We start from the raw sequence: 26084 nt of genomic DNA on the forward strand, positions 1-26084 counted from the left end.
CTAGGAATTTACCTCCAGATCAGTATCAAGGAAGTTGGATAACATCTGTATGAAGATGCATAGTAGTACTGTTTGCAGTAGCAAATTGGAAATTACCTTCAGAACGAAGTAAATTATGACATATCCACACAAGATACCGTGTAAGACTAAAGATAATGAGGTTGCCCTGCATGTGATATGAGAACATCTTACAGTACACAGCATTTTCTGTTAAGACACATATGCAAATAGAACTTTCCTTATGGAAAAAGAAAAACTTGTTTTCAAGGGGAGTGGGGAGATGACTTTCACTTTTGAGGTTTCATTTTCCAACCTTAAAGGCGGGTGTTTACTTTTTAAGATTAAGGCTTTCTTCTTTTTAAAATCTCTTCAATTTAATTTTTTCAACTATTTACTTAAAAAAAAGACTCTTCAACTAGATCCAGCTTGTTTGGGTAGAGCCCATGAAGGATGCCACCAGGTCTCCCAGATTCTCAAGACCCTTTCATCACTTTCCAATCTGCAGCTCTGGCCCACACTGCTCCTCAGGGCTGGGTCGGCCCCTCTGGAAGGGCTGCAGCTGTGTCCTGGCCGGCCTGCCCCTCTTCAGAAGACTGAGTGTGAGGGAAGTAGACACCCCCAGAATCCCAGAAAGTGCTACGTTTATTTTCCAAACAATTTTATTGAAATGTGCCAAGAGTACACGGACAGCACAAATGTATGAACAGGAAAAAAAAAAAAAAATCACATGTACAATAATTTTTAAAAAGTGAAGGTTAATCTTGGGAGATATCAGTTCCCCTTCCCCTCCCCCTTTAGACTTCCAGCGTTTCCATTATGGTTAAGCCTCTACTAACCTAGCATTAAAAAAAAAGGAATACAGGAACATCTGCAAAACAAAACAAACAAAAGAAAAAACCAGCATAAAGGAAAGCAATGTTTTCCTGCTCAGGTGGGACTCTCCATAGGCACCTAATTAGGAGGCGTGCTGAGCGGTGGAGAAACACAACTTCAGGGTGTAAGGGTATGGCCCATCTGCAAAAGAGAGCACAGAGGTGTGACCGGATCCCTCTCTGGATGCTCCCCCCACCCAGAGCTCCCCTGGTTTTGCACACACCTCTCATTTTCTGCAATTCAACTGCAAGGGTCAAACTCTTCACTGCCACTTTTGAGACTCAAAAACAAGACTAACACACAAGGCATTTCTCCTCTTCCTTCAATTCCATGGAGGATCCCATTCCCAGCTTTTCAGCTGGCGCACAATAGGCCTGCCCAGGAACTGGGTGGGCAAATTTCACCTGCTGGCTATTACAGCCCCCTTTCCTGGGTACTGAGCCAGCCTCTGATGCAGAGAATGGCAGCTCCCTGGAGGACAAGCCTGAGCAACGCCCAAGCTGGCAGAGCCGGTGGCAGCAAGCAGCTGGGCTGGCCCTCCCACATGAAACATCAGGCTGCTCTCCTGGGGACCAGGTCCCACCTGCCTGTGTCAGTGACAATGAGGAAATCCCTGGGGCCCTATCTTGATGGCAGGAAGGATGGCTCTGGCCCGAAGCAAGCCAACCCATTAAGCAACAAGGGGGATGGATGACCGCAGGACCCACAGATACTCACTTGGGTTTTTCATCTGATAATGGTTCAGGAAGCCCAGAGTCTCCAGGGCATCGCTCTTGGACTCCCACTCCAGCAGCCCAGAGGAGCTGCGTTCACCTGATGGGAAAAACAAAGGTTTAAGGCTGACCTGAGCAGAAGCCAGGGAGCTGCCCATCTACAGTCAAGGAATGGGCGAGGAAGGTGGGGCAGTTTACTCACTTTTGCCTGAGAATACTTTCACAGAAGATGGCCGCTTCACTCCCAGCTCATCGCAGATCTGCAACAGAAACAGAAAACAGACTCAAAGGTCTTCCCTGGTGTTTCAGTGGTTAAGACTCCACGCTTCCACTGCAGGGGGCATGGGTCTGATCCCTGGTCAGGGAACTAAGATCCCGCATGCTGCGTGGCCAGAACAAAAACAAAGAACAGACAGACTTAGAAACACAAGGAGTGCCACACGGCGGAACTGAAGCACACCACAGCTGAACACTTGGACTTTTCGGGACAAAAGAGTTTCTAAGCTTTTATCACACACTCTAAGGTGTCCCTGTAATCCCCCCAAAGGTTGAGAAACACTGCTCTTAGCTATTTTGTTGCCTAAAACCGGGAAACTGCTTTTTAAGTTTTCCATCTTCAGCTGTTATTTGGGTGTGTTCTGGCACTAGGTAAATGTTTGCTAAACCGAATAGCAACACCTCAGGCCACAGTAAGGCCCAAAGTCCAACTCCACAGTCAGACTTCCACCCCTCCCCAAAGCTGCCCCAGTTCCCTGACAGCACCATAATGGGACCCTCCCTTCTAATGTCATCTAGGCCCCAGATGGCCTGACAGTGTGGATGTTTCGAGATTGGACTCCAATCACCAGTCCGTCACCCAGACAGTGAGGAATGTTTCAAGGCAATGAGCAGCCACTCTGACTTGCCAAAAATACAAGCAGCATGGCGAACTCCACTGCTGCTGGAAGTCTGGTGCCATTCTGAGCCTTTCTTGGTCCCTGCTACGTCCCTAGCACCCAACCCAGAGCCCAGCAGAGCAGCTCAATAGATACTCGTTAAAATTCAAAAATGAATGGCTTCCTCAGATGGCTAGGCTGAAGGACCAAGTCCACGGCACCCACCTCAAAGAAATTCTCCTCAGTCACCTCCAGAGGGGCATTGAAAAAGTGCAGCACATTGCTGGGGTGCTGGATGCGGTTCTTGGCTGCCTGCTCTGGAGTGGAGAACCGATTGTTCCTTGACTCACTGAAGTCTTTGTAACTGCAGGACCCATCTTCTAGCCCGTATGACTGACCGGGCATGATGGCTGGTTGCTTGGAGACACTGCAGGAGGGAAGGGGAGCCCTGTGTCAGACCTCAAGTTGTCCCCCACCTCCTACTGTGGCCTCCTTCCTGTCTGACAGCACTGTATGCCACAGCTGAGGAGAGGCCGACACACTTTCGCCCGCTGTTTCAGAAGAGCATCTGGGAACACACCTGCACGCCCAACTCCAGCCTGGATAAGCACTTGGCTTCTCTGTGCTCCTCTGACCTCTGTCCAGAGTGGGCCCCATTCCCCCTCCCTCCTCTCCTCAGTCCCTCTCCAACCCTCCACGAGCCTGGGTACCTACCAGACATTCAGCTTCTGCCCAAACATGAAGTTGTTATTGAGGTGAGTGATGGCCCGGTCCACAGCATATCCATCAGCCATCTCCACCATGGCGGCCCCTGGCTTGCTTTTCATGAATTTCACCTTGAGGAAAGTAGCCGTGATCAGCACCGCCCAGCTGTCAGAGACCCTTCTCCTGTCCCTTCCAAGTCAGTCAGAAGGAAGTCAACTCCTGCTCTGGATCGAGGCTTCCATTTCCTCACTTGTGAGGAGCCAGAAGAACAGAGAAGCATGTCTGGCCCACAGCAAGTGCTCAGCCCAAGTTGGGCAGCAAAGACTAGGCAGTCTTTCCCTAACCTCAGGACCTGACCCATGAGTGGGCCATTTAACAAAGCACAACAGAAAAGCAGGAATGGTGGGAGGAAAAAAGCATCAACGGACATATATACAGATACTGAGTCATGACTATGTGGGTTATGGTATAAAAACACTAAAAACAGTGTCAGCTCTGAGTCCTGCTTCCACAAAAAGGCATGTGAACCTGGGCAAGTTATCTGCCCCCCATGCTTTTACTTCCCCTGCTTGTCTCACTAAGGATTCTTGTGAGAATGAAACAACTTACAACATTTAAAGCACTTTTAACATGGTACAAAAAAACCCGCTTCACACGTTATTAGCTGCTAACATTAATGGGCCAGGCCAGGGGCTGTAAACTCAAAGGCTTCTAGGACCCAGATGGGTTTGACAGAAGAAACGACCTAGTCTGAAGTGGGCAGTCACTAGACAGCCCCAGGCAACTGTTATCCCAGGCAAGGCAGGAAGGCTCAGTGTTGCCATATCATCTGACATGTTCCAAAGAAAATCCTGACATAATGATCTTTAACTGTGATGGGTAAATTTTATACACCGTAAGATTTACATAATATTAAGTACTAACACTTTCATGTGATAAAGTCTTGTTTTTTTTAAAAAAAAAAAACACTGAAAATTAAAAAAAATAAAAAAATAAATCACCCAGATAGCATGAGGACCAAATAAAATCCATCTGCAATGTCACCTGATTAAAACTAGTTACCCTCTCTGGACCTGCTTGCTCCTAAACACGCTCCTTCCCGCTTCTTTGCTCACTGGGGGGCCAAAAGGTCGGGGCCTCCCCTGGGGCTGCCAGGTCTATAAGGAAAGCAGTGGACCTAGTGGAAGCTCACCTTCTCCACGTTGCCATACAAGCAGAAGACATTGAAGACCCGGTCACAGTTCATCTTAGACTGATCCAAGCCATAGACCATGAGCACAGGGCTGTCGGCGTGGGGGCCATACTCGGGTGGTGGGGGAGGGGGTGGGGGGTGCCCATACTGGGGGCCGTAGCGACTTGGGCCCCGGCGGTGACCCCCCACTGGTGGACCCATCCTTCTCCCTTCGTAGTGAGGTGGGGGGGGCCCGTAGCCCTCATCATGGTAATGGCTGTGGTACCCACCGTGGGGCCCTCCTGGGGGGTGGGAAGGAAAGAGAGGGAGGACGGGTGAGAATTTGCGCGTCGGGCGGCGGGCAGGGGCACATGAGCCACGGGAGTCCACGGAGGGGAACCCCCTGCCCTCACCATATTCTGCGGGGTGATCTCCGAGGAGAGGGGGCTGCCTCTGGCGTTTGTTAGGGTTGCTGCCAGGGTCACCTGCAGACAGAGAGAACAGTTAGAACCTAACTTGGAAAAAGAGCTCTCTCTCTCCCTCCTGACTACAGAGGCTGATCTCAGCGTCCCTCAGCTCCTGAGGGCCTGGGCAGTGGCCTTTCCTTCCTCACAAGGGTTACTGGGGCTTCCTTCCTGTGGCCGGACCCAGGGTGGGCATGAAGCCCAGGCCTCAAGGGTGGAGCCCACTGTCCCTCCCGCCGCCCACTCCAAGCAGGCTGCTTTCCTTCATCCATGAAGGATGAAGCCAGGTTCCGGGCCTCTCACCTTCCCGAGCTCCCCCTCTGGGGAAGCTGCAGCCACTATGCAAGCTGATATGGGGGCCAGGAACAGATTTCTAAAACAACTCCCAATGAAGGGAGAGGAGTTAAGAGCCAGAAAATAACACAGAGAAGGGTAGAAAAATAAAATTGGGCCCACAAAGCCCCAAGGGTCTGAGCGCGCTAGGGCCCACTCTCTAGAGAGAAGACTTTCTCAATCTTGGTACCAGTCACCCTCCCCTCTAGTCACATCCACCCCAAGAAGAGGGACTGTAGGAAAGGACAAACAGGGCGACATCAACATCAGTTCAAATGAGCAGTCATGTACAAGGCATCAACAGTCTCAGACAATGGCGCAGTTCCACCCCGCCCCAACCCCAAGTGCAGTTCAAAATCACTACCGTTAACTTAGCACTTGAGTGGCAAACACTGTGCTAAGTACTTTACAGACAGACATCACCGTTTCTTAAATTCCTCACAACAACCCTATGAGGTAGGTACTATTTTAGTCCCGTTTTACAGATAAGAAAAATGAGCACTTAACTTTTAACTGAGCAGTTATAATACACTTTGGCCCAAGGTCACAAAGCAAGTTAGTGGCCAAGCCGGGACTTCAACCCAGGCCTGGTTGACTCCAAAAACCCAGGGCTCGGGAACACTGCCCCTTCCTGCCACCCGGCCTGGGTTTTGTTTTCCAACAGTCATTACAAAGATGGAAAAGGGCTACTTACAGCAGAAGTACAGAGTACAATGTCCATTTGTCACAAAAAACAAATCTGTATTTTCTCTTACCATTGGACGCTTCAACAGTGAGTTAGCACAGTTCTGAAAGATGGCGTCCCATCAAACATACACTGCGACCCTGCATCACATGGTTTTACAGTCATAAATACAAGTTACGGTACACATCCGATACAACTTTTTTTTAAAGAATTGTTTTAAAAGTCAATGTTTTGATTAAATCAAAAATGGCTCACAGATGTTCTGTCCTCAGAAGATATCAGAAAAGTGGAAAATAAAGGTGTATGCAGTGGGTAGTGTCCCTCCATGTTGTCACCTCCTCACATTGTGTGCTGCAGTGCGGTGCTTCTGGCTGTGTAGCGTTCCGTGTGCGTGTCTCCTGGTTATGAGGTGTGCCAGTGGCCCCACTATGCCCGCGCTTTTGGCCTTGGGAGCACTCCCAGTTACCCGCCAGCAGGTAACTGTGTACCTCTGAGTTGTTTGGCTGTTTGGTTTTAGGTCTGTTTTGGTTTTTTTGATTTTTTGCTGCTGTTGTGGTTTAAGTTTTTGGTTTTTTTTGGTTTCTGATCTCCAGTTGGTGCAGATTATGTTGGCAGCCGATGACTGCAGAAAAAAAAAAAATATCAAAAAAGAAAAAAAAAAAAAAAAAAAAGAAGGCCCTCCCCAAACCAAAGGACTTAAAAAACGAAAAACAAAAAAAACCAAACCCACATGGCGAGGAATGGAGAGGATCCTATTGTCTTGGAGGCCCATGGAATCTACTTCAGTCTATGAAACGTTCTCCGAAAAGAGCGCCGCTGGCTGGCTGGGAGAGCTCTGTTCTCTGTGTTTCCTACTTCTGTGTACATTTTCGGGTTCAAGTTTGCTTGGATTTTGACATTTTTTTTAATGTTTAGTAAAAAAGCAGTGTCTGCTGCCATGTTGCGTCTCTTTCTTTGTCTCTGTCTGCCTCTGTGCTTGTAGCTGTTCCTTGGAGCGCGGTGTGGTGTTCTTGATGTAGTGAGCTCAAGTCTGCGGCTGTTTCTGGGGACGTGGTGGAGGCTGCGTGTTCTGTTCTCTCCAGGAAGAGCTAGTGGTTTCTACCCTGTGTGTTGGTGAGCAATGTGCAGAGGCAGAGCCGCTGAAGTCTGGTTCCCGAGGGGGTGGCGAAGCACCTCCCTCACTCCAGGTCACCTCAACAGCTCTCGTTTTTGACCCCCAGCCTGGGGGCGGCCAAAGCTGAGAGGCATCAAAACCAATGCACAGCCAGCCCCTGCCACTAGCCCTTGCCGGTCTGCACATCTTCTATTTATGTTCCTTGGAGAAGAAATGGTTGGTTGCCGTGTTTCTGTTAGCAGTCATGTAATGCCATTGCCCGCTCTGGTACATTCACTCGGTCACCAATTTGTCTCTGACCTCTGGAGGGGGCAGCGAGCCCCACAGCGCCCATTGTGAGGGTCCTGGGGAAGAGTCTAGCCCACCCGGCCCACGGCTTCCCAGCTGCAAGGGCGAACAAGACAGGCCTGCCTAGGAACGGGGGCCTGTGAGATGTCAGCAACCAGCCACCTCCCTCAGCCCATGGCCTAGTCCGACGTATCAGACCAAGACAGAAACAGAGATGGATGGTCTTGCTGAGGGGGCGCCGCTGTTTTTCAAAGGCAAGGCTCCACCTCTCCCTCCTATCCAAGGCAAACCATTCTTGACAGATTCTAGGAAGGGGGTTGTCCATTTGGGCCCCCTGCAGAGATGTTGCATTCCCTCTACAAGTGAGGTGAGGCGTGTCCGCCCTGCTCCAATCCAGGGTGTCTCACCTCCACAAGGTCAACTTGCTCAAAGGCTCTGCTGCAAGGGCCTGGGAGCCCTCGTCACATCCCCAATCTGTCCCCCCAGAAGCAGACCCTGTCAAGAGTGGAGAGCAAGAGGACCATTCCTGGCCCAGTGAGAACGGGGTCAGTGACCCTAAGCAGGCTCCTAGAAGAAAAGCAGCAGAATCCGTTTGGGAGCTGCTACTGGTTTGTAAGCCACTGCCGTGGCCTGTGCTCAGTGAGGCCCTGCTCCCCACCCCACCCAGGCCTCTGCCTTGACCCTGCATCCTCTGCTGCGTCAAAGGGCCACAAGCAGCAGCTAGGACCTACAGAGGCCCCTCATTCACCCCCTCCCACTGGAGTATATCTTCCAAGAGCTGATCCCCAAGGCCCTCCCATGTCCACAGGAGCCCAATGGCATTACATAACCCTGAGTCCAGGTCTATGAAGTGCGCTAGTCAAGTGAAGGCAAGGCGGGTATGTTTAAAACAAAGCTGCCGTCAGGATTACCTTGTCCACTGAGATTGGGGTTTGTGTAGTCCCAAGTATCCTGATCATTCTTGAACACGTTTAAGCGTGTAGGCTGCAGGGACAAAAAAAAGCTTGAGGTCAGCCAGGCTCCAGGCTCACCTAGGAAGCTGACAAGGGGCAGCCATTTCCCAGACCTACCTTCGCATACTCAATCTTCAGAGTGCAACAGCCTGAGTAGATGTCAGCCCCATTGAGTGAGGCCTTGGCCCGCTGGGCACTCTGCACAGAGTCAAATGTGAGTAAAGTTAAGGGAAAGTCCCATCCCAAGAGCTCTCTGAAAAGAGCTTCAAGTTGCACCAGAGAGGGATGAGGACAAGTAGCACCCCAAAGACTGCTCCAAGCGGGCTTTGGGGTTAGTTCACTGCCCATAGCCACCAGCCACTTGTGCAGACACAGCTGGAGTGCTGCCCCAAATGCGCAGACGCGGCCAGAGCTCCTCTGAGACCTGTACTCCCCTGCCCCGCCCCACGGCAACAACCTTCTCTGCCAGCCTCACAGGCCAAGTCACCTTCTTCTTCAGCCTCATCTCCCGCCCCCCCCCCCACTTCTACACGCCTTGACTAAGCCTGAACAATCTCTGAAACGTTAACTAGATTACACTCCTGCCCTGAAAACCCATCAGTGACTTCCCACCACTGCACCCTGACCCAAGTTCACCCCACTGCCCGGGATGCCGTAACTTCTTCCAATGGCCTAAGGAACCCTCTCCCCCTCGTCAGCTACTCTTCAGTTGTCAGGTTGTTCGCTTCCTGCAACGCTAAGCTCCTGCCCACCTGAGGACCTCTGCAGATGTGGTGTCCTCAGCCTGAATATCAGTTCTTCCCTCTTGTATCTCATGGCACATTCTTCTTTCCCGTCACACTTTAAACCCTGTACTTTCACACTACACACCACTTGAACATGTATGTGTGTGTGTTTTAGGGGCACCAACTCTCTGTGCAGTTGAAAATCCATGTATTTAACCAACCACAGATGGCTTAATACTGTAGTATACACTTAGTGAGTGAGATACACCTTAAGTGGACCCACAGAGTTCAAATCTGTGCTGTTCAAGGGCCTATTCAGCTGTGATTGTTTATTAACCATCCCTTCCATGAGACCATGGGCTCTATGAAGGCATCTGGCACATGGTAGGCATTCAGGAGACACGTGCTGATTGAAAAGATGGATTCCTACCAAGCCCTGTGAGCTCCCATCTCAAGGAACACCCATTTCCCAACAAAGGATATTCCACCATAGCCTGGACTCCATTCTTCCGGAAAATGACAATTCTCTGGACAGGACCACAAGGGTTACAGATAGTATAAAGAACATCCTGTAAAAACCAAACACAAGCAAGATGAAGGGACACTGGCAGGTCAGTCTGGCTCATGGGAGAAGACAGGGAGAAAAGGCAGGAGGGAGATTCCACAGGAGAACCTTAACGAATAACCACTGGCACGCACCGTGGTAATCGAATAGATGGGGTTCAGGATGGTAAAGAGAAGCACACTGTTGACGCTCCTGGAGTCATCCGAGTCCCCGGGGCGGGAGATTTTCTGGCTGGTAGAGTAATTGACAAAAGCTGGGTGGCCCGCGATGTAGATCTGGTTGTCGGCTGCGTAGTTCACGGCATTGCAAGCCCCCAACACATCTTCAAATTCCACCAACGCCTGTCTCTTTTTAGGCATTACCACCACATAACTGGCAAAGAGAACACAGGTTGCAATCCTCTCAGGGGGATGGAGACAAGAGTCAGAGGACGGCCTCAGTTATCTGTGATCTGACTCCTCCCTGGCCTCTGGACTCCGCTGTGCCCGTCACGGTTTCTTGACCTGAACACCCCTTGCCGTAAGTGGCACGACAAGCAAAAGAGGTGTGTGCGGCTTTGGCATCAGCTTCTCTGGGCAGCCTTCCTTCCCAACCCCTCCCTCACCTGATCGAGTCAGATGCCTCCCACAGACGCCTGGGTTTCCCCTATCACAGTGTTGACCACTCTGGGTAGGCAACTGTCTGGGAGGAATAAAGACAGTGGTGTTCACCACTCTATTCCCATTACTCACCATGTGCCAAAATTACAAGGCAGAGAGAGAGAAAAAAAGAAATGAAAAAAAAAAAAAAAAAAGGAAGGAGGAAAAGACACGGAACTTGCTGTAACTTATCCAAGTACAATGGCTAACCCCAGGAGTAATGGAGCCCCAGGACCTAGCTAAAGGAACCTGGACCGAAATGGCCAAGTTACTTCTAACCAGAAACCCGGTGACACACAGGACACCAAGGAGTTAACTCAGCTGAATACCCAACCCCTGGCCTCTGAGCTGAGTACCTGATGGGTCCAAACTCCTGCAAGGCCTCCACAAGGTCAGCTTCCACCACGCCGTCAATCAGGCCCCTGATGTGGACAACTGGGGAGGCGGGGGTTTTGTGCGGGTCATCGTAGTTCTCCTGAGAAAGGAAGCAAAAATAAGACTTCACTTTCTGCTGTACAGAAAGTGAATTATGGTGGATTATTGGCTTCTGTGCCACTGGGGACTCAGACAGATAAAACATTCGAGTGTGTCACCCAGAAAAGACACACAGGGCAGGCAACTAGAGGCAGCAATTCAACCAATCACCCCAAAAGGATTCTCGGCCAGCAGAGCAGAGGCCTGAGTGTATGGCCACATGCCTAATGGCTCTTACTGTAGTTTCTGATGAAGGCAAAATGGAGGACCAGACAAGTCCCAAGTCCCATCTTACAGTCTTCCCAGCACCAGTCTCTTCCCACTGGTCAAAGAAATGTGGAAAAAGAGTGGCTTGGAAAGGGGACTCAATTTTCTGCTGCATTCACCCAAGTTTTTCTGCCCCTCCCCTAGTGGAGGAACCTACGATCACCACACAGCCAAGCACTGCTGCTCCCCACCACTCATCCCCAGGTCCAGCAGGTGCCTCAGACACCGTGGCATCCAGGCCAGTCTTGTCTGCGTCTAGTCTTTACTCTCTCACCAAAATCTGTATTGGAAAATACTACCTAGGTCAGACTAACGAAAAAGACAGTAAAGTCTTCCAAAAGAAGAGAAGATCCAACCTGTACCACTAAAAATCAAGACAGTTCCCTTCCCAGGGGAAGTATCTTTCCACCCACAGACAAAAGTGTCTGGGAATCAAGAAAGAGCAAAGTAACTTTCTCCACCTCTCCTGGGCTCTGGGCCCAGCCTCCCATGTGAGAACCACCAAGCAGAAGCCCATGTAACATGGGCAGAATTGGATTCTATTTCAGGAATGAACCACACAAACCACAGGAGCCACACTCGCCTGAGGGTTACCAGATCAGCGATCTGGAGCTCCACAGTCCTGAGTTCTAATCCCTGCCCCTCCTCAGACTAGCTACAAGACCTAAAGGAATTTACCTCGCCTCTGTAAATGGGGAATAGTAAGCCCATTCCTTACCTCATAGAGGAGTGTTAAGAATTCAATTAAGATACCTTTCAAATGCGTGCAACAAGACCTGGCATGGTTTAAATGCTAGTAAATCACGGCTACAGAGCGCCGCTAAACCGTGGAAAACTCTGCAAATGGCTGAACGAGACAAGGCTTCAGGAACTTCCAAGGAGGAGGGAATGGGCTCCAAGCCAGGAGTAACAATTGGTTGTCTTTTCCGAGCAGGAGACTGAAGAGGCTGAATCCCTTACAAAGTGCCCACCCCTCAAGGAACATTTGGGTTCATCAAACCTACGGCACCCAGTTAACCCTCAGAAAATATAAGCAAACTTGTGATAACTCGAAAGCTTGGTTCAACTTCCAAACGGCTAAAAAGACCTCTCACAACGCTTTCTTCCGGTTTTTAATGCCCACAAAAATGAGGCAGATATTCTGGACTGGGAGAATATCCTCAAAGATATCAATTTCTGTACTGAGACAAACCATGACGCTTCAAAGATCAAATAGCGATCAGGCAGAATACCCCACTCAGGCACGGAAAAAGGCTACCGCCCACTCGTTCCCCGCTCACGCGGTGCCCCCGCCCCCAACCACCCACAAGGCCCGGGCAAGAGAAGTGCGCCTGCGCATGGGGCCAGAAAAGAAAATGATAAAGAAAAAATCGGCCCGACCGCGTGCCCGGGCCCCACAAGCCAGCCCGCGGCGCCTGCGCACTGCGCCACCTGCAGCGCGAGCAGTTTCCTCCGCCCCCCCACACCCCGCTCTGTAGAGCGCGCACGCGCAAGCGCCTGTCCTCGCGCAAACCCCGCCGTTTGCCCAACGCCTTCCCCTCCCCCACCCCGTCCACGGCGCGAGGGCCTGGGCGCGTGCGCATAGCCCCCCTCTCCCCAAAATAAATGCTCTCAACGTGAGAATTTTCCCCTCCCTTCCCGGCCGTCTCCGGCTTAGGGCCCTGGCCTCACCCCGCCGCCACCGCCCGCCGCCCCGGCTCCTCCACCGCCGCCGCCGCCTCCATGCTGGTCGCCAGCGTTGTCAGTCTTGAGCCGTTTAGGGGCCCGGCCGCCCTCACTGCCGCCGCCGTAGTAGCGGCCACCGCCGCCTCCGCCGCCCGCCGCCGCCATCTTCACCATCGCTCCGGACCGCCTCCGCTGCTCGTCCGGCTGCTGCCTCTGCTCCAGCCTCCGACGCCGCTTCTCCGCCCGGGGCAGCAGCCTCCGCGACATGGCGGTCCAGAACCCGCCTCCCCCCGCCTCTCATTGGGGGAGGGATACGCCCGTCACCGGCCGCCCCCACCCGATAGGGGGAGCCAGTGGTCCCGCCGCTGGGGGAGGGGAAGCCTCCATACGCCTTGCTCAACGATTGGGTAAAGCTCACGCCGTTCTGCAGGAGTGCCCGCCCTTGTTTGTCTGGGACACTCCTTATAGGCGAGCGCTTTCTGCCAGTCATTTCTCCGACCCCGCCGCCTTAAAATAAACTCCAACTTGATTGGTCAGATTTCTGATACCGCCTGGCCTCGTTAGGAGCACCTGATAGGAGCGGCGCTCCCAACTCTCCCCCAAAGCCCCGCCTCCTTCCCACTTTCATTGGTCTTCTCGCTAATCCATCAAACCGAAAGCCCTTAGTCTTCCGTCACAGCGACTACCTTCCCGCGCCTCTCCGCAAGGAACCAAGGAGGCCCCTCTCCTTTGCCTCTCTCCACTGGCTACTGCAGGTGTCCATCTTCTGCAAGACGCCCGATTAGTCAGTTGAGAGTGGAAAGAGTCCTCTCACCAGACGGTAGGACCACTGGTGGCCCCTGATTGGGTGAAAAAGGAGAGCCCATCCCTGACCCGTAGGCGCTCTTTGGCGCAGTCTAGGAAAGGATCGGAGGAGAGGACGCATGCGCGAATCGCTTTCAGGCGCCTCTGGAGGCGGGGCGACCCTCTAAAGGAGGGAAGGCCTGAAGTATCCTGAGTCTTTATTTACTGCTGTAAGCAGCCCCGCAAGGGCAAACTAAGTTAGAAGGGCAACTGCCAGTGCAGCTCTGTCTCCATCACTATATTCTATTCCTCTCCATCTCTAACCTTCACAACGCCAGTGAAAAATTTTTTGAACCCAATCTGACCCTTTCCTTCAGTATAAAACCATTTGCTATTGCCGACTATCTTATGACCCAGTCCAGTTCTCCGGCGTCCTTTCACCACTCTACCACTAAATTCAAACACAAATAACTCCTTTCAGTTTGCAGAAAGGGAAGGATCTTTCGCGCACCTCTGGATCTTTGGCCCGAGCAGGCCCTTCCAACTAGAACACTTTCTCCGCTATCCCTCCTGCCAGAGCTAAAGAATAAATTTCTCTTGTTCGTGCTCTGCTCACTCTGAGAAGCGTTCCTTGTCCCTACCAGCCCAGACCCTCGGCTTCCCCCATAATAACCCCTGATCGCTCAGGCCAATGGTTCTCACGCGACAGCCCTTACTACTCTGGGTCGTCACAATTTGGTGGCTTTTTCCGTAGCATTGAAGTGCTTGTGTGAGCAAGGGAGCGGTGGTCTCTGCCTCGGCCTTAGTGAAGCTGGCCACCCTACCAAGCGCCAGGTACAGCACCCGGCACAGTGCCAGCACTCTGCAAAGGGGAGTAGTTAGGGTATTCTAAGCGTCTGGCGGGCCTTGTTTCCTCCGAGGCGGGTAGGGCCACCCCGCAGAGTACACCTTCCCAAGTCTAAGGTGCAACGACGCCCAACAGCCGGAACCTGGGGGCGGGGCTGGGGGGTGACCTAGGATCCCGCCCTAAGGGCTTTAACCTTATGGGGCTGCCTGCTGGCGGAGGAGGGGGGAGAGGAGGAGGGGACGCTGCTCTTAGAAAGCGAGGAGACAGACGTGGTAAATGCGGGGACGCCCACCAAAGATGCTCTGGAACCTTTCCACTCGGGTGAAAGGGGGTTCCCGAAATAGGGGTCCTAGTGGAAACTAAGTTTGAAATGGGGTCAGTGGCACTAAGAGAGTGGGACCGTCCTGGTAGGTCCGCGGGTTTGAGGAGATACGAAAGTTGGAGTGGGCTGGTGGAGATGTAAATCAGCTCCCAATCACCCCGAAAAGATCCGAAAGAGCCGGCAGAACGGAGATGGGGGACGGCGCAGCGCCTCCAACACGTGATCAGTGCGACGGAATTAAGGCGGTGCGGCTCCGACTGAAGGGCGGGGTCGCGAGGTCCAGACGTCAGAGGAATGCGGTGGGGGGAGGGGGAGAGAGGGGCCCCTCCCCTCCCCGCCCCCGCGCCGGGCCCGGACGCCCCTCGCGCCGGCGCGCGCCGACGGGACGCGACGGAACCGTCCCACGCGCGGCAAGTTCCAGGCAGCTTGGCCGCCCGAGCGCGCCCACGGCTGGCGACCCGGCTGCCGCGTTATCTGCACACCCGCGCTCCCGGCCTCCGCCCCTCCCCCACCCCTTGCACACGGGCCGTGGTCGCGGGCCCCGGGCGGCGCCTCCCTGGGATCCCCCCTCACTCCTCCCTGACCCCTCGCCCCCAGCCCCTACCAGTTCGGCGGCGAGCCTGGCCGGCCGTCCGAGATCGAAAAGAGAGCAGACACTGGGAAGTTTTGGGGGAGGGAGGGGCGGGACTTAAAGGGACCACGACCTCTTTCCAGCCCGGGGGAAAAAAAAAATGGGGGGGTAGAGGGGGGAGATCGAGAGTTGCTCTGCGGTTGAATGGAGGAAACAACGCAAAAAAGGAACGGGAAGACTCCGCGTCCCTTTTCCCCAAACATCCCCAGCCCCTCAATACCCGCCCCCCATCCCTCACAGAAAGTCGCACAGTTGTTTGGGAATCACGCCTCATTCCTCCTGGTCAGCCAAGTGTTCTGTTGGTTGAGGTAAATGTTGGGGTGCACATTGTACAGACGGGGAAATGGGCTCAGGGGACGCTAGCGACCTACCCGGGATCCCACCGCTTGTAAGTGGCATATAGCAGGATTTGTCTGCCACCAAAGACACTTAACCAGTGCACTGCAGTGCCTGTTACGGTGATGGGGTCTGCAATATCCCTTGGAGGTTAAGAGCATGAGTCCTGGGGTCAGACTGCCAGCGTTCAAACATGGACGGTGCACCTACTTACTCTGTGGCTTTGGAAAAGTGATTTAGCATTCTGGGGCCTCTGTTTCCTCATCCGGTAGGAGGTTGGTAATAGCACCTGCAACGCTGGGTGGTCTTGAGAAGTGCTGAGAATGTCTGGAAGCAGAGGGAACCTCAGGTCCACCTCCATTTCAGAAATTGAGGCTCAGAGAGGGGAAAGACCAACTGAAATTCACCACAACTGGGCAGCATGTGAAAGAACAAGTCCTCCCCTCCTTAGGGCCCGAACTGCGTAATCCAACCCTTGTGGGCCCATCCAAATCCATGCCTAACCCTTTCCACTTGTCCTCTACATGGCACAAACACTGGTTCTTCTGTTCTTCAGATACCCAGAGCTCATTCCTGACTCTGCACTGGCTGTTCCCTCTGTCTAAAACACCCTTCTCCCAGATCTTTGCTCCTCATTTGAGAGGCCTTGGCTCAAATGTCACCTCCTGAGCACCCCAGCCTAGTTAGTCGCCATACACAGTTATAATCATGGCTTCCCATTTATCTCCCTCTTTGCTCTTATTGCCATGTGAAAACAACCAGTTATTTAGTTTTTGTCTCCTCACTAGAATCTGGGCTCTTTGGGGGCCAAAAGTGGGTATGTTTTCACCCCTCTAAGGACCTACCCTGGGGTCATTCACTCATTCATCAGATGTTTATTGAACTAACGGTCTTTGGGGCATCTGGGATAAAAATGGTGAACCAGATAGGAAAAAATTCCCTCCCGGGACTTCTCTGGTGGTCCAGTGGGTAAGACTCCACAATCCCAATGCAGGGGACCAGAGTTCGATCCCTGGCCAGGGAACTAGATCCCGCATGCATGCTGCAACTAAGAGTTCGCATGCCACAAGTAAGAAGTCCACACAACACAACTAAAGATCTCACATGCCACAATGAAGATCCCACATGCTGCAACTAAGACCCGGTGCAACCTAAAAAATAAATAAATAAATATTTAAAAAAAAAAAATTCCCTCCTTGCAGGGGTTCCATTCTGGTGAAAGATGCACAATACATCAGTAAAATATGTATCAGAGGTGATAACTGCTATGAAGATAATGAAACAGGGAAGGAGGCTGAGGAGTACATGAGGGCAGTTTGCTCAAAAGGGTATTCAGGTGAAGCCTCACTGAGAAGGTGACATTTTAGCAAAGGTCTGAATAGGAGAGAGAGGAAGTCATGTGGATACTGGGGGAAGAGCATTCCAAGCAGAAGGAACATCCAGTGCAAAGGCCCTGTGGTGAAATGTGCCTAGTGTGTTCCAGGAATTGCTAGAGACCTTTGTGGCTGGAGTAGAGGAAGGGAGGAGTAAATGGTAAGTGATGACATCAGAAAAGGGGGAGAGGGCAGTCTGTGAGGGTCCTCCTGGGCCATGGGGAGGGGAGGACTTTGACTTTTACTCTGAGGTGAGGCCACAGGAGGGTTCCGAGCAGGTAAGGGCCCTGATCTGGCTCAGGTGTTCACAGGAGCCCTGTGGCTGCATGCTGTGGGTGTGGGAAACAGACTGTGGGAGGTGGGGTGGGAGCAGGAAGACAGGAGGCTAATTCAATGGGAATGAGCTGGAGAAGGTGGACGGGGTCAGGATGGGGGCCGTGGAGGGATTGAAGTGAGCAGGTTATGGATCTGTTTTGAAAGTAGAGCCCAGAGGATGGGCTGAGGGGTCAAAACTCCTCATGATTCAAAACCACCCCAACTGCAGGGCTCATAGTGGTGGCCAACCTCCCCAGCTCCTTTTGGTCCTCTATCCACTATGAGATGCTTCTTTTTTAAGGAGCATCTCTTCTCCCTCTCCCTTTGACACAGGCCTGTTCCATGGCATCCCAGGACCCGCCATCCACATCAGTGTCGCGAGTGTGCGTAACTGCTCTCAAACACCTACAGCAAGCCCGTCCAGGTGGAGGTGGGGATTCCCCTGGCTTGTAGCCTTTTGAAAAAACACTTTTTAAAAAAACAATAATTTTTTTAAAAAATTATAGTTGATGTACAGTATTATGTGTCCCTCCCATGGTCACACCTAGACCTTGTCTCAAGTACCACAGCCTCTTTAGAACCTCAGTTTCATGCATCTTGCGCTTTCCCGGTCACCTGTCTTTCTAGTTCACTCCCTTCAGAAGCTCAACTCCGATAATCCATTAGCCCTACCATGTTTCCATGACCCCTCCACCCCCTCATACCTTCACACAGATTAAATTCCTTGACAAACCACTATAATCGCCCCCTTACGCACATTCTCTACACACTTCCCCCTCTCCACCCTACTCATCTGGCAAAACCACAATCCTTGTTAAATCTAAGACTCCATCTATCGCATGCCTGCATCTGTGCAGATGAATGTGGATGGAAAAAAATACACAATCATGCTAACTGCTCTCGCCTTAAATTCATACCCACCGACTTGGAATGCTGCCTAACGAATCTTGCCTCTGCCCCTGGTCCCTTGACTCTCCCAGATGATGTATCAGATCTTCTCCTCAAACCTCTCTAACAGCGTCTCCCTCGTTGTCACTCTCAGCAGTGACTTTCTCCCTGCTTCCTGGAAGAACTACAGCCACCCTCCCCCCATATCCACTCTCCTCCTGCCTACTTGTGAGTGGGGTAGCTAGCCATGTTCCCATCTGCTGGGCTTCTTTTTTTTCCTATGCCTATTCTCATTTTTTTCTTCCCTAGTCAAGGAAGTGGTCCCCTGTGGGCTCAGGGTTTCAGGAGAGAAATGTGACAGGCCCCAAAGCAGAAATAGGCCAGCTTTCTTTTCTTTTCTTTCTTAATAAAGCCTCTTCAGGGCTCCAAGCAGAAATATCTTCATGGTCTATTGGGCCTCAGATTGAAAACTCAGATGCCTTTAGGGGTCAATGGGTGAAGCCATTGTGGTAGAGGAAAAGTTCTCAGTTGCATTACACAGTTGTGACTTATTTTTCCCCAAGCTTTATTGAGATATGCCTGACATTCAAGAAACCATACATATTTAAAGAATACGGTTGGTGAGTTTTGACTTATGTATAAACCTGTGAAACCGCCACCACAATCAAGTAATGACCGAAAAAAACAAGGACACCTACTGTATAGCACAAGGAACTATACTCAATATTTCATAATAACCTATATGAAAAAAGAATCTGAAAAAAATATAGATAGATATAGATATATATGAATCGCTTTGCTGTACACCTGAAACTAACACAACATTGTAAATCAACTATACTTCAATAAAAAATTAATTAATTTAAAAAAAATTTAAAAAGAGAATCTGAAAAAGAATATATAACAGAATCACTGTGCTGTACACCTGAAACTAACATGATGTTGTAAATCAACTATACTTCAATTTAAAAAATAAAAAGAGGGGACTTCCCTGGCAGTCCAGTGGTTAAGACTCTGTGCTTCCATTGCAAGCGTGCGCAGGTTTGATCCGTGGTCAGGGAACTAAGATCCCTAGGGACACGGGTTCAATCCCTGGTCCGGGAAGATCCCACATGCCGCGGAGCAACCAAGCCCGTGCGCCACAACTACTGAGCCTGCGTTCTAGAGCCCGTGAGCCACAACTAGTGAGCCCGTATGCCACAGCTACTGAAGCCCGCGCCTAGAGCCCATGCTCTGCCACAAGAGAAGCCACTGCCATGAGAAGCCCGTGCACTGCAATAAAGAGTAGCCCCCGCTCGCTGCAACTAGAAGAAGCCCGCAATGAAGACCCAACGCAGCCAAAAATAAATTACAAATAAAATAAATTAATTTTAAAAAAATTTAAAAATTAAAAAAATAAAAAGAGGGGACTTCCCTGGCAGTCCAGTGGTTAAGACTTCGTGCTTCCATTGCAAGGGTGCGCAGGTTTGATCCCTGGTCAGGGAACTAAGATCCTGCAAGCCACACAGTGCGGCCCCCCAAAAAATTCTTTTTAATTAAAATAAATAAATACATTTAAAAAAGAAGAATGAATGGCTTAACCATGAAAATAAAAATTTAAAAATATATATATATTCTCAGGAACATCAAAAAAAAAAGAGAAGATAATGACTAAAAAGGTAATGAATATATCCATCATCTCCAAATTTCCCCCTGCCTCTTGATAAACGCTTCATCCCTCACCCCTCCACACACACACATCCCCAGACAACCACTAATCTACTTTCTATCACTGTTGGTTAGTTTGCATTTTCTAGAATGGAATTATATAGTATGTACTCTCATGTCTGGCTTTTTTCATTCAATATAATTATTTTGAGATTCATACATGTTTAACAATAATTCATCCTTTTTCTTTCTTTTTTTTTCTTCCTTTTTTTTTTTTTTTTTTTTTTTGTTGGCCTCTCTCTGTTGTGATCTCTTCCGTTGCGGAGCACAGGCTCCGGACGCGCAGGCTCAGCGGCCATGGCTCACGGGCCCAGCCGCTCCGTGGCATGTGGGATCTTCCCAGACCGGGGCACGAACCCGTGTCCCCTGCATCGGCAGGCAGACTCTCAACCACTGCGCCACCAGGGAAGCCCATTCTTTTTATTTCTGAGTGCTGTTCCATTGTGTGGAATAGTTTATTTATCAAGTCACCACAATTTGTTTATCAAGTCACCCACTGATGGACGTTTGTGTTGTTTGCAGTTTTTGGCAATTATACAAATAAAGGTGCTATGAACATCAATGTACGCGTCTTTGTGTGGATATGTTTTCATTTTTTTAGTGTCTATACCTAGGGGTGGAATGTCTGGATCATGTGGTAGGTATATATTTAACTTTTAAAGAAAAGTTATTTTCCAAAGTAGTTGTACCACGGTGTCCAACTACTATTACTATTAACAACAACAACAATAAAAACCGGGTGAAAATTTAGTATTTATGTTAATTCATTTATTCCTTCATTTGACAAATATTTACTGGGTACTGCTTTGTGCCGGACCCTGTTCTAGGCACTGGGGATTCAGCAGTGAACAAGGCACACAAAATTCCCACCCTCGGGGAGATGATGTTTGACTTACCCTCTCTCAGCCCAGATGATTTGGTTTTCTAGGTTGGGACCACACACGTGCTGAGGAGCCAGATGGCCTGGTCCAAATCCTGGCTCTGCTATTTCCTAGCTATGTGGCCTTGGCAAGACCCCTTATCTCTGAGTCTTATTCTGTAAAAAGGGGGTGCTGATAGTACAATCTTTACCTCCTAAGGTTGTGGCATTGTTGGTTTGCAAACTGGCCCCTGTACACAGAAGGCAAGGAGAGACCCAAGAAAGAGGCATGTCCAGATTGGTAGATGGCAGGTTTAAGAAGCAAGGGAAAGTTCATACGAACTTTTTTCATATCTTGGGCAGCCACAGGATAAGTAGATCTCCTTACCCACCTGCCAGAATCTTCAGAGTTTATATACAGAGGCCTTAACTGGGCTCAGTCACACATACCGTCGAGATGGTCTCAACAAAACCCTGCTCTCCCAAGGCTGTGTCTTTGGAACAGCTCCCACTGTGGGAAGAGTGGGCAGCGTACATTCCAAGGACAGGGGAGCGGGTGAGGAGACTCTGATTGCCCGGGCCCAGCTCTCAGGTCAACTGGCAGTCACGTGTGTCCTCTTGATGACCTCCGCCAACAGGCATACAAGCCACTAAGCATTAGCTATTATCTATGCTGGGGGGTGGGGGGAGCCAGAGAATAAACAGGCAAAACATACATTGTCCCTTAATGAGCGTGAAATAGTGGCTTAGAGTGGCTTTGATTTGCATTTCCCTAATTATTAGTGACGTTTATTATCTTTTCATGTGCCTATCAGCCACTTGCATATCTTTTTTGGAGAAATATCTGTTTAAGTCCTTTGCTCATTTAAAAATTGGATTGTAGGGAATTCCCTGGCAGTCCAGTGGTTAGGATCTCTGTGCTTCCACTGCCCAGGGGAGAGCTGGGGGCACCGGACCCGGGTTCGATCCCTGGTCGGGAAACTAAGATCCCGCAAGCCATGCAGCGTGGCCAATAAATAAATAAACAAACAAATAAAATTGGATTTTTGTGGGGTTTTTGCTGAGTTTTAGGAATTCTATACGTATTCTGGATATTGACCCTTTATGATTTGCAGATATTTTCTCCCATTCCGTGGGTTGATGTAACACTCTGTTGATTGTTTCCTTTCATGCACACTTTTAAATTTTGATGTAGTCCAATTAACTTTTTTTTGTTGTTGCCCGTTCTTTTGGCATCACACCCAAGAAATTATTGCCAAATCCAATATCATGAAGCTTTTCCCCTATGTTTTCTTCTAAGAGTTTTATAGTTTTGACATTTAGGTCTTTGATCCATTTTAGGTTAACCTTTATATAGGGTGTTAGATAAGGGTCCAACATCATTCTTTTTTGCACGTGGATATCCATCCAGTTTCCCCAATACCATTCGTTGAAAAGACTGTCCTTTCCCCATTGAATGATATGGACACCCTTGTCGAAAATCATTTGACCATACGTGCCAGGGTTTATTTCTAGAATTTGCATTTTTAACAAGTTGCTGTTGAAAACTGTTGATATATAGTATCAGATTGTTGCAGGAAGGGGGACCCCTTCCAGGGCCCAAGAGAGGGCTCTTGTCTAATACTCAGAAATGAATTGTCCGAGGAGAAATACACGCTGCAAAGCAAAAGACTTTATTGGAGAGGGGCATCCGGGTGGAGAGCAGCAGGGTTAGGGAACCCAGGAGAAGTGCTCTGCCACGTGGCTCACAGTCTCTGGTTTTATAATAGGGTTAGTTTCCAGGTTGTCCCTGGCCAATCGTTTTGACTCAGGGTCCTTCCTGGTGGCACGCACATCACTCAGCCTAGATGGATTCCAGTGTGAGCGTTTCTGGGAGGTTGGCAGGATATATCATCTCTTCCCTCCACCTTTTGGCCCCTCTCAAACTTTTCTGGGCTGGTTTTACCAGAGATACTATGGGCGGGCACGTCCTCCCTCCGTTCAGCCCCTCCCGAATTCTCCCAGTTAGTTTTCAGTGGCAGCACCTCGTTCTTTACTAGGACCTTCTATTGTGAGACAACTCAGGCAAGCGGTTATCATCCTGCCTGGCCAAGCTGGGCGGTTTTGGTCAACGGCTCCCTAACAAGATTAACAATAAAACAGGAAGGGAGGCTGTACTTTTTGAGAAGTCATAGAAAAGGTGATAGTTGAGCAAAGCCCTGCAAAACACAAGGGAGTCAGACGAGCATGCATCTGGGGAAGACGTTCCAGGTGAGGCAGGAGGGACGGGGGCAGGGCACAACTGTTAAAAGAATGACGCAGCCATTTGAGAATACAACAAAAACTAGTTAGCATCAACTAGGCCAGAGATGGCAGAAGATTTGACTTCCCATAAACCTTGAGCCCCATTATATGCTCATTGTAATACATAAGCATATGCTAAAAGACACACCCACAGGTGCCATGACAGTTCTGAGGCTGACCAAAAAAGGTCAAAAAGTGGGCAGTGGCCCAATTCGTGGAAACCCCTGCCCCTTCCCCCAAATAGTTAGAATATTCCTTCTACTCATTAGCATATGAAATTACCCAGCCTTTAAAAACCAACTACCCCCCACGCCACCTGAGATGGTCCACATTCTGCCTATGGAATGTGTATCTCTCTAAATAAAAAACAAAATAGTGTTTCTTGCAAACCTAATTTCTGGCCTGAGTGATAGACCTCTGAGATCTATTTTTAAAATTCCCTTCTGGCTGCCACGTGGGTGGGTATCGCAGAGGATCCCCAGGACTTGGAACCAGGAGGCAGAGGGAGGCTGGGGCTGGACCAGGATGGGGCCGTGGAAAGGGAGGATGGGGTGGGAGGGAGTGGGGAGAGGAAGGGTGCAGGACGAGGCTCAGGCTTTGGCTGGCCTAGGGACCAGGGGATCGGGGGGCCCCCTGAGATGGGCACTAGAAGGAATGGGTTTCAGGGAGATGCTGTGGCCAGTTTGGGACACCGTGGGAATGGGAGGCCAAGAGGAGGCATGCAGCATGAAGCCCAGAGCTCCAAAGTGTAGCCAAAGCCCTAAACCAGTGATACCCCAAACATCAGCCATTTGGTTTCACTTTCCCATACTTTGCCTCGTATCCACGCATCACCTGTACGCTTAGCTACTTAATCATTTTCTTTAAATCGATTCACTGTTTTTTTTAAAAAATTCAACCCATTTATTTATACAGGAAACATCATTTTACCCCAGGAAGTGGAAAACAGCCATGAATAGAATATAATAGTACAAATAAATCCAATGATTCAGCAAGGATCAAAAAGAGGTGGGGCTTCCCTGGTGGTGCAGTGGTTGAGAATCTGCCTGCTAATGCATGGGACACGGGTTCGAGCCCTGGTCTGGGAGGATCTCACATGCCGCGGAGCAACTAGGTCCATGAGCCACAACTACTGAGCCTGCGCGTCTCGAGCCTGTGCTCCGCAACAAGAGAGGCCGCGATAGTGAGAGACCTGCGCGCCGTGATGAAGAGTGGCCCCCGCTTGCCGCAACTAGAGAAAGCCCTCGCACAGAAACGAAGACCCAACACAGCAAAAATAAATAAATTAATTAATAAACTCCTACCCCCAATATCTAAAAAAAAAAGAGGTGCTGAAAGCATTGGGTAAAAAAGTTGTTGGGGGACAGGTTATTCACAGGGCCTCAATGTACCACCTACGGATAACATCATAATTCAAATGGGAAGAAATCTGACAGTCACTTCCTATTATGGGCTGAACTGTGTGTCCCCACCAAACTCATATGTTGAAGTCCTAACCCCCAGTACCTCTGAATGTGACTATATTTGGAGAAAAAGCCTTTAAGAGGTGAAAATGAAATCATATGGGCAGGCCCTGATGCAACGTGAGTGGTGTCCTTATACGAAGAAGAGATTAGGACACAGACACACACAAAAGAAAGACCATATGAAGCAAAGGGAGAAAATGGGCACCTCCAAGCCAAGGAGAGAGGCCTCAGAATGAAATCAGCCCTACTGACCCCTGAATAGACTTCCAGCCTCCAGATCCATGAGAAAACAAATCTCTGTTCTTTAACCACCCAGTCTGTGGTATTCTGCTACAGCAGTCCAATCAGACTAATATACTCCTTAACTCAATGGGCAAACTTAGCATCACAGATCACGGGGTGCCTGATGGGAGGTACTGAGAAGGACCAAGCCTCACCTCCACAGTATTCTTCATTTAACTGCAGGACTGGAACCTAATCATGAAGAAACATCAGACAAATCCAGCAAGTGGGGCTGTCCACAAGACATACTCATGCAGGATATAAAGAGCTTCTACAACTCAACAACAACAGCAAAACAAATAACCCGATTTAATTATGGGCAAAAGACTTGAGTAAACGTTTCTCCAAAGAAGATGTACAAATGGCCAGCAAGCATATGAAAAGATGCCTAACGTCACTAATCATTAGGAAAATGCAAGCCCAAACTACAGTGGTAATCACCTTACACCCATTAGGATGGCTACTATCCAAAAAAGAGAAAAATAAGTGTTGGCAAGGATGTAGAGAAATCAGAACCCGTGTGCATTCTTGGTCGGAATGTAAAGTAGTGCAGCTGTTAAGGAAAACAGCCTAGAGATAAACTGTTAAAAAATTAATTTTAATTAAATTAAAAACTGTTGTAAAACATTAAACATAGAATTACCATATGATCTGGCTATGCTACTTTTGGGTATATATCCAAAAGAAATGTAAGCAAGATTTCAAAAAAGATATTTGCACCCTCTTGTTCATTGCAGTATTAAAATAGTCAAGAGGTGGAAGCAACCCAGTTGTCCACAGAAGGATGACTAGATAAACAAAATGTGATATATACAAACAATGGAATGTTATTCAGTCTTTTAAAAGATGGGGGACTTCTCTGGTGGTCCAGCGATTAAGACTCCACGCTTCAACTACCAGGGACATGGGTTTGATCCCTGGTCGGGGAACTAAGATCCCGCATGCCGTGTGGTACAGCCAGAAAGAAAGAAAAAAAAGAAAAGTTTAGGGCTTCCCTGGTGGCGCAGTGGTTGAGAGTCCGCCTGCCGATGCAGGGGACACGGGTTCGTGCCCCGGTCCTGGAGGATCCCACATGCCGTGGAGCAGCTGGGCCCGTGAGCCATGGCCGCTGGGCCTGCGCATCCGGAGCCTGTGCCCCGCGGAAGGAGAGCCCACAGAAGAGAGGGGCCCCGTAACCCAAAAAAAAAAAAAAAAAAAAAAAGTTTAAAAGATGGAAATCCTGTCCTATGCTACAACACAGATGAGGCTTGAGGACTTTATGCTTAGTGAAATAAACCAGTTCACCAAGAGACAAATGCTGTATGATTTCACTTACATGAGATATCTAGAGGTGTCAAAATCATGGGAACAGAAATTAGAACGGTGGTTGCCTGGTGCTGGGGGGAAGGGGAAATAGGAGCTGTGTTCAATGGGTAGTTTTAGATTTAAAAGATGAAAACGTTCCAGAGATCTGTTACACAACAATGTGAATATCGTTAATACTA

At 49.7% G+C, this 26084-nt stretch overlaps 1 protein-coding gene across 4 annotated transcripts; it reads right to left on the bottom strand.

The window, feature by feature from the left end:
* Positions 1-641: 641 nt before the first annotated feature.
* HNRNPL (heterogeneous nuclear ribonucleoprotein L) lies at positions 642-15103 on the bottom strand. 4 transcript variants are annotated; one of them, XM_027079474.1, is made up of 13 exons: positions 15065-15103; positions 10459-10577; positions 9599-9836; positions 9383-9468; positions 8292-8388; positions 8133-8205; positions 4751-4822; positions 4359-4639; positions 3176-3297; positions 2687-2888; positions 1789-1846; positions 1591-1686; positions 642-1014 (listed from the first exon to the last, which is right to left on the bottom strand). In XM_027079474.1, the coding sequence occupies exons 3-13, from the start codon at positions 9821-9823 to the stop codon at positions 956-958; spliced, it is 1371 nt and encodes a 456-aa protein (XP_026935275.1). In that variant the 5' UTR covers positions 9824-9836; positions 10459-10577; positions 15065-15103; the 3' UTR covers positions 642-955. The 4 variants fall into 4 exon arrangements, with proteins under 4 accessions (XP_026935275.1, XP_026935274.1, XP_026935272.1 ...); XM_027079473.1 differs by lacking the exon at positions 15065-15103 and adding an exon at positions 12680-12790; XM_027079471.1 differs by lacking the exon at positions 15065-15103 and adding an exon at positions 12515-12790.
* Between the last annotated feature and the right edge of the window lie 10981 nt (positions 15104-26084).

Source organism: Aethalodelphis obliquidens, unplaced genomic scaffold (genome assembly GCF_003676395.1).
Source record: "Aethalodelphis obliquidens isolate GAN/ISIS:26980383/991018 unplaced genomic scaffold, ASM367639v1 scaffold43, whole genome shotgun sequence".
NCBI classification, from domain to species: Eukaryota; Metazoa; Chordata; class Mammalia; order Artiodactyla; family Delphinidae; genus Aethalodelphis; species Aethalodelphis obliquidens.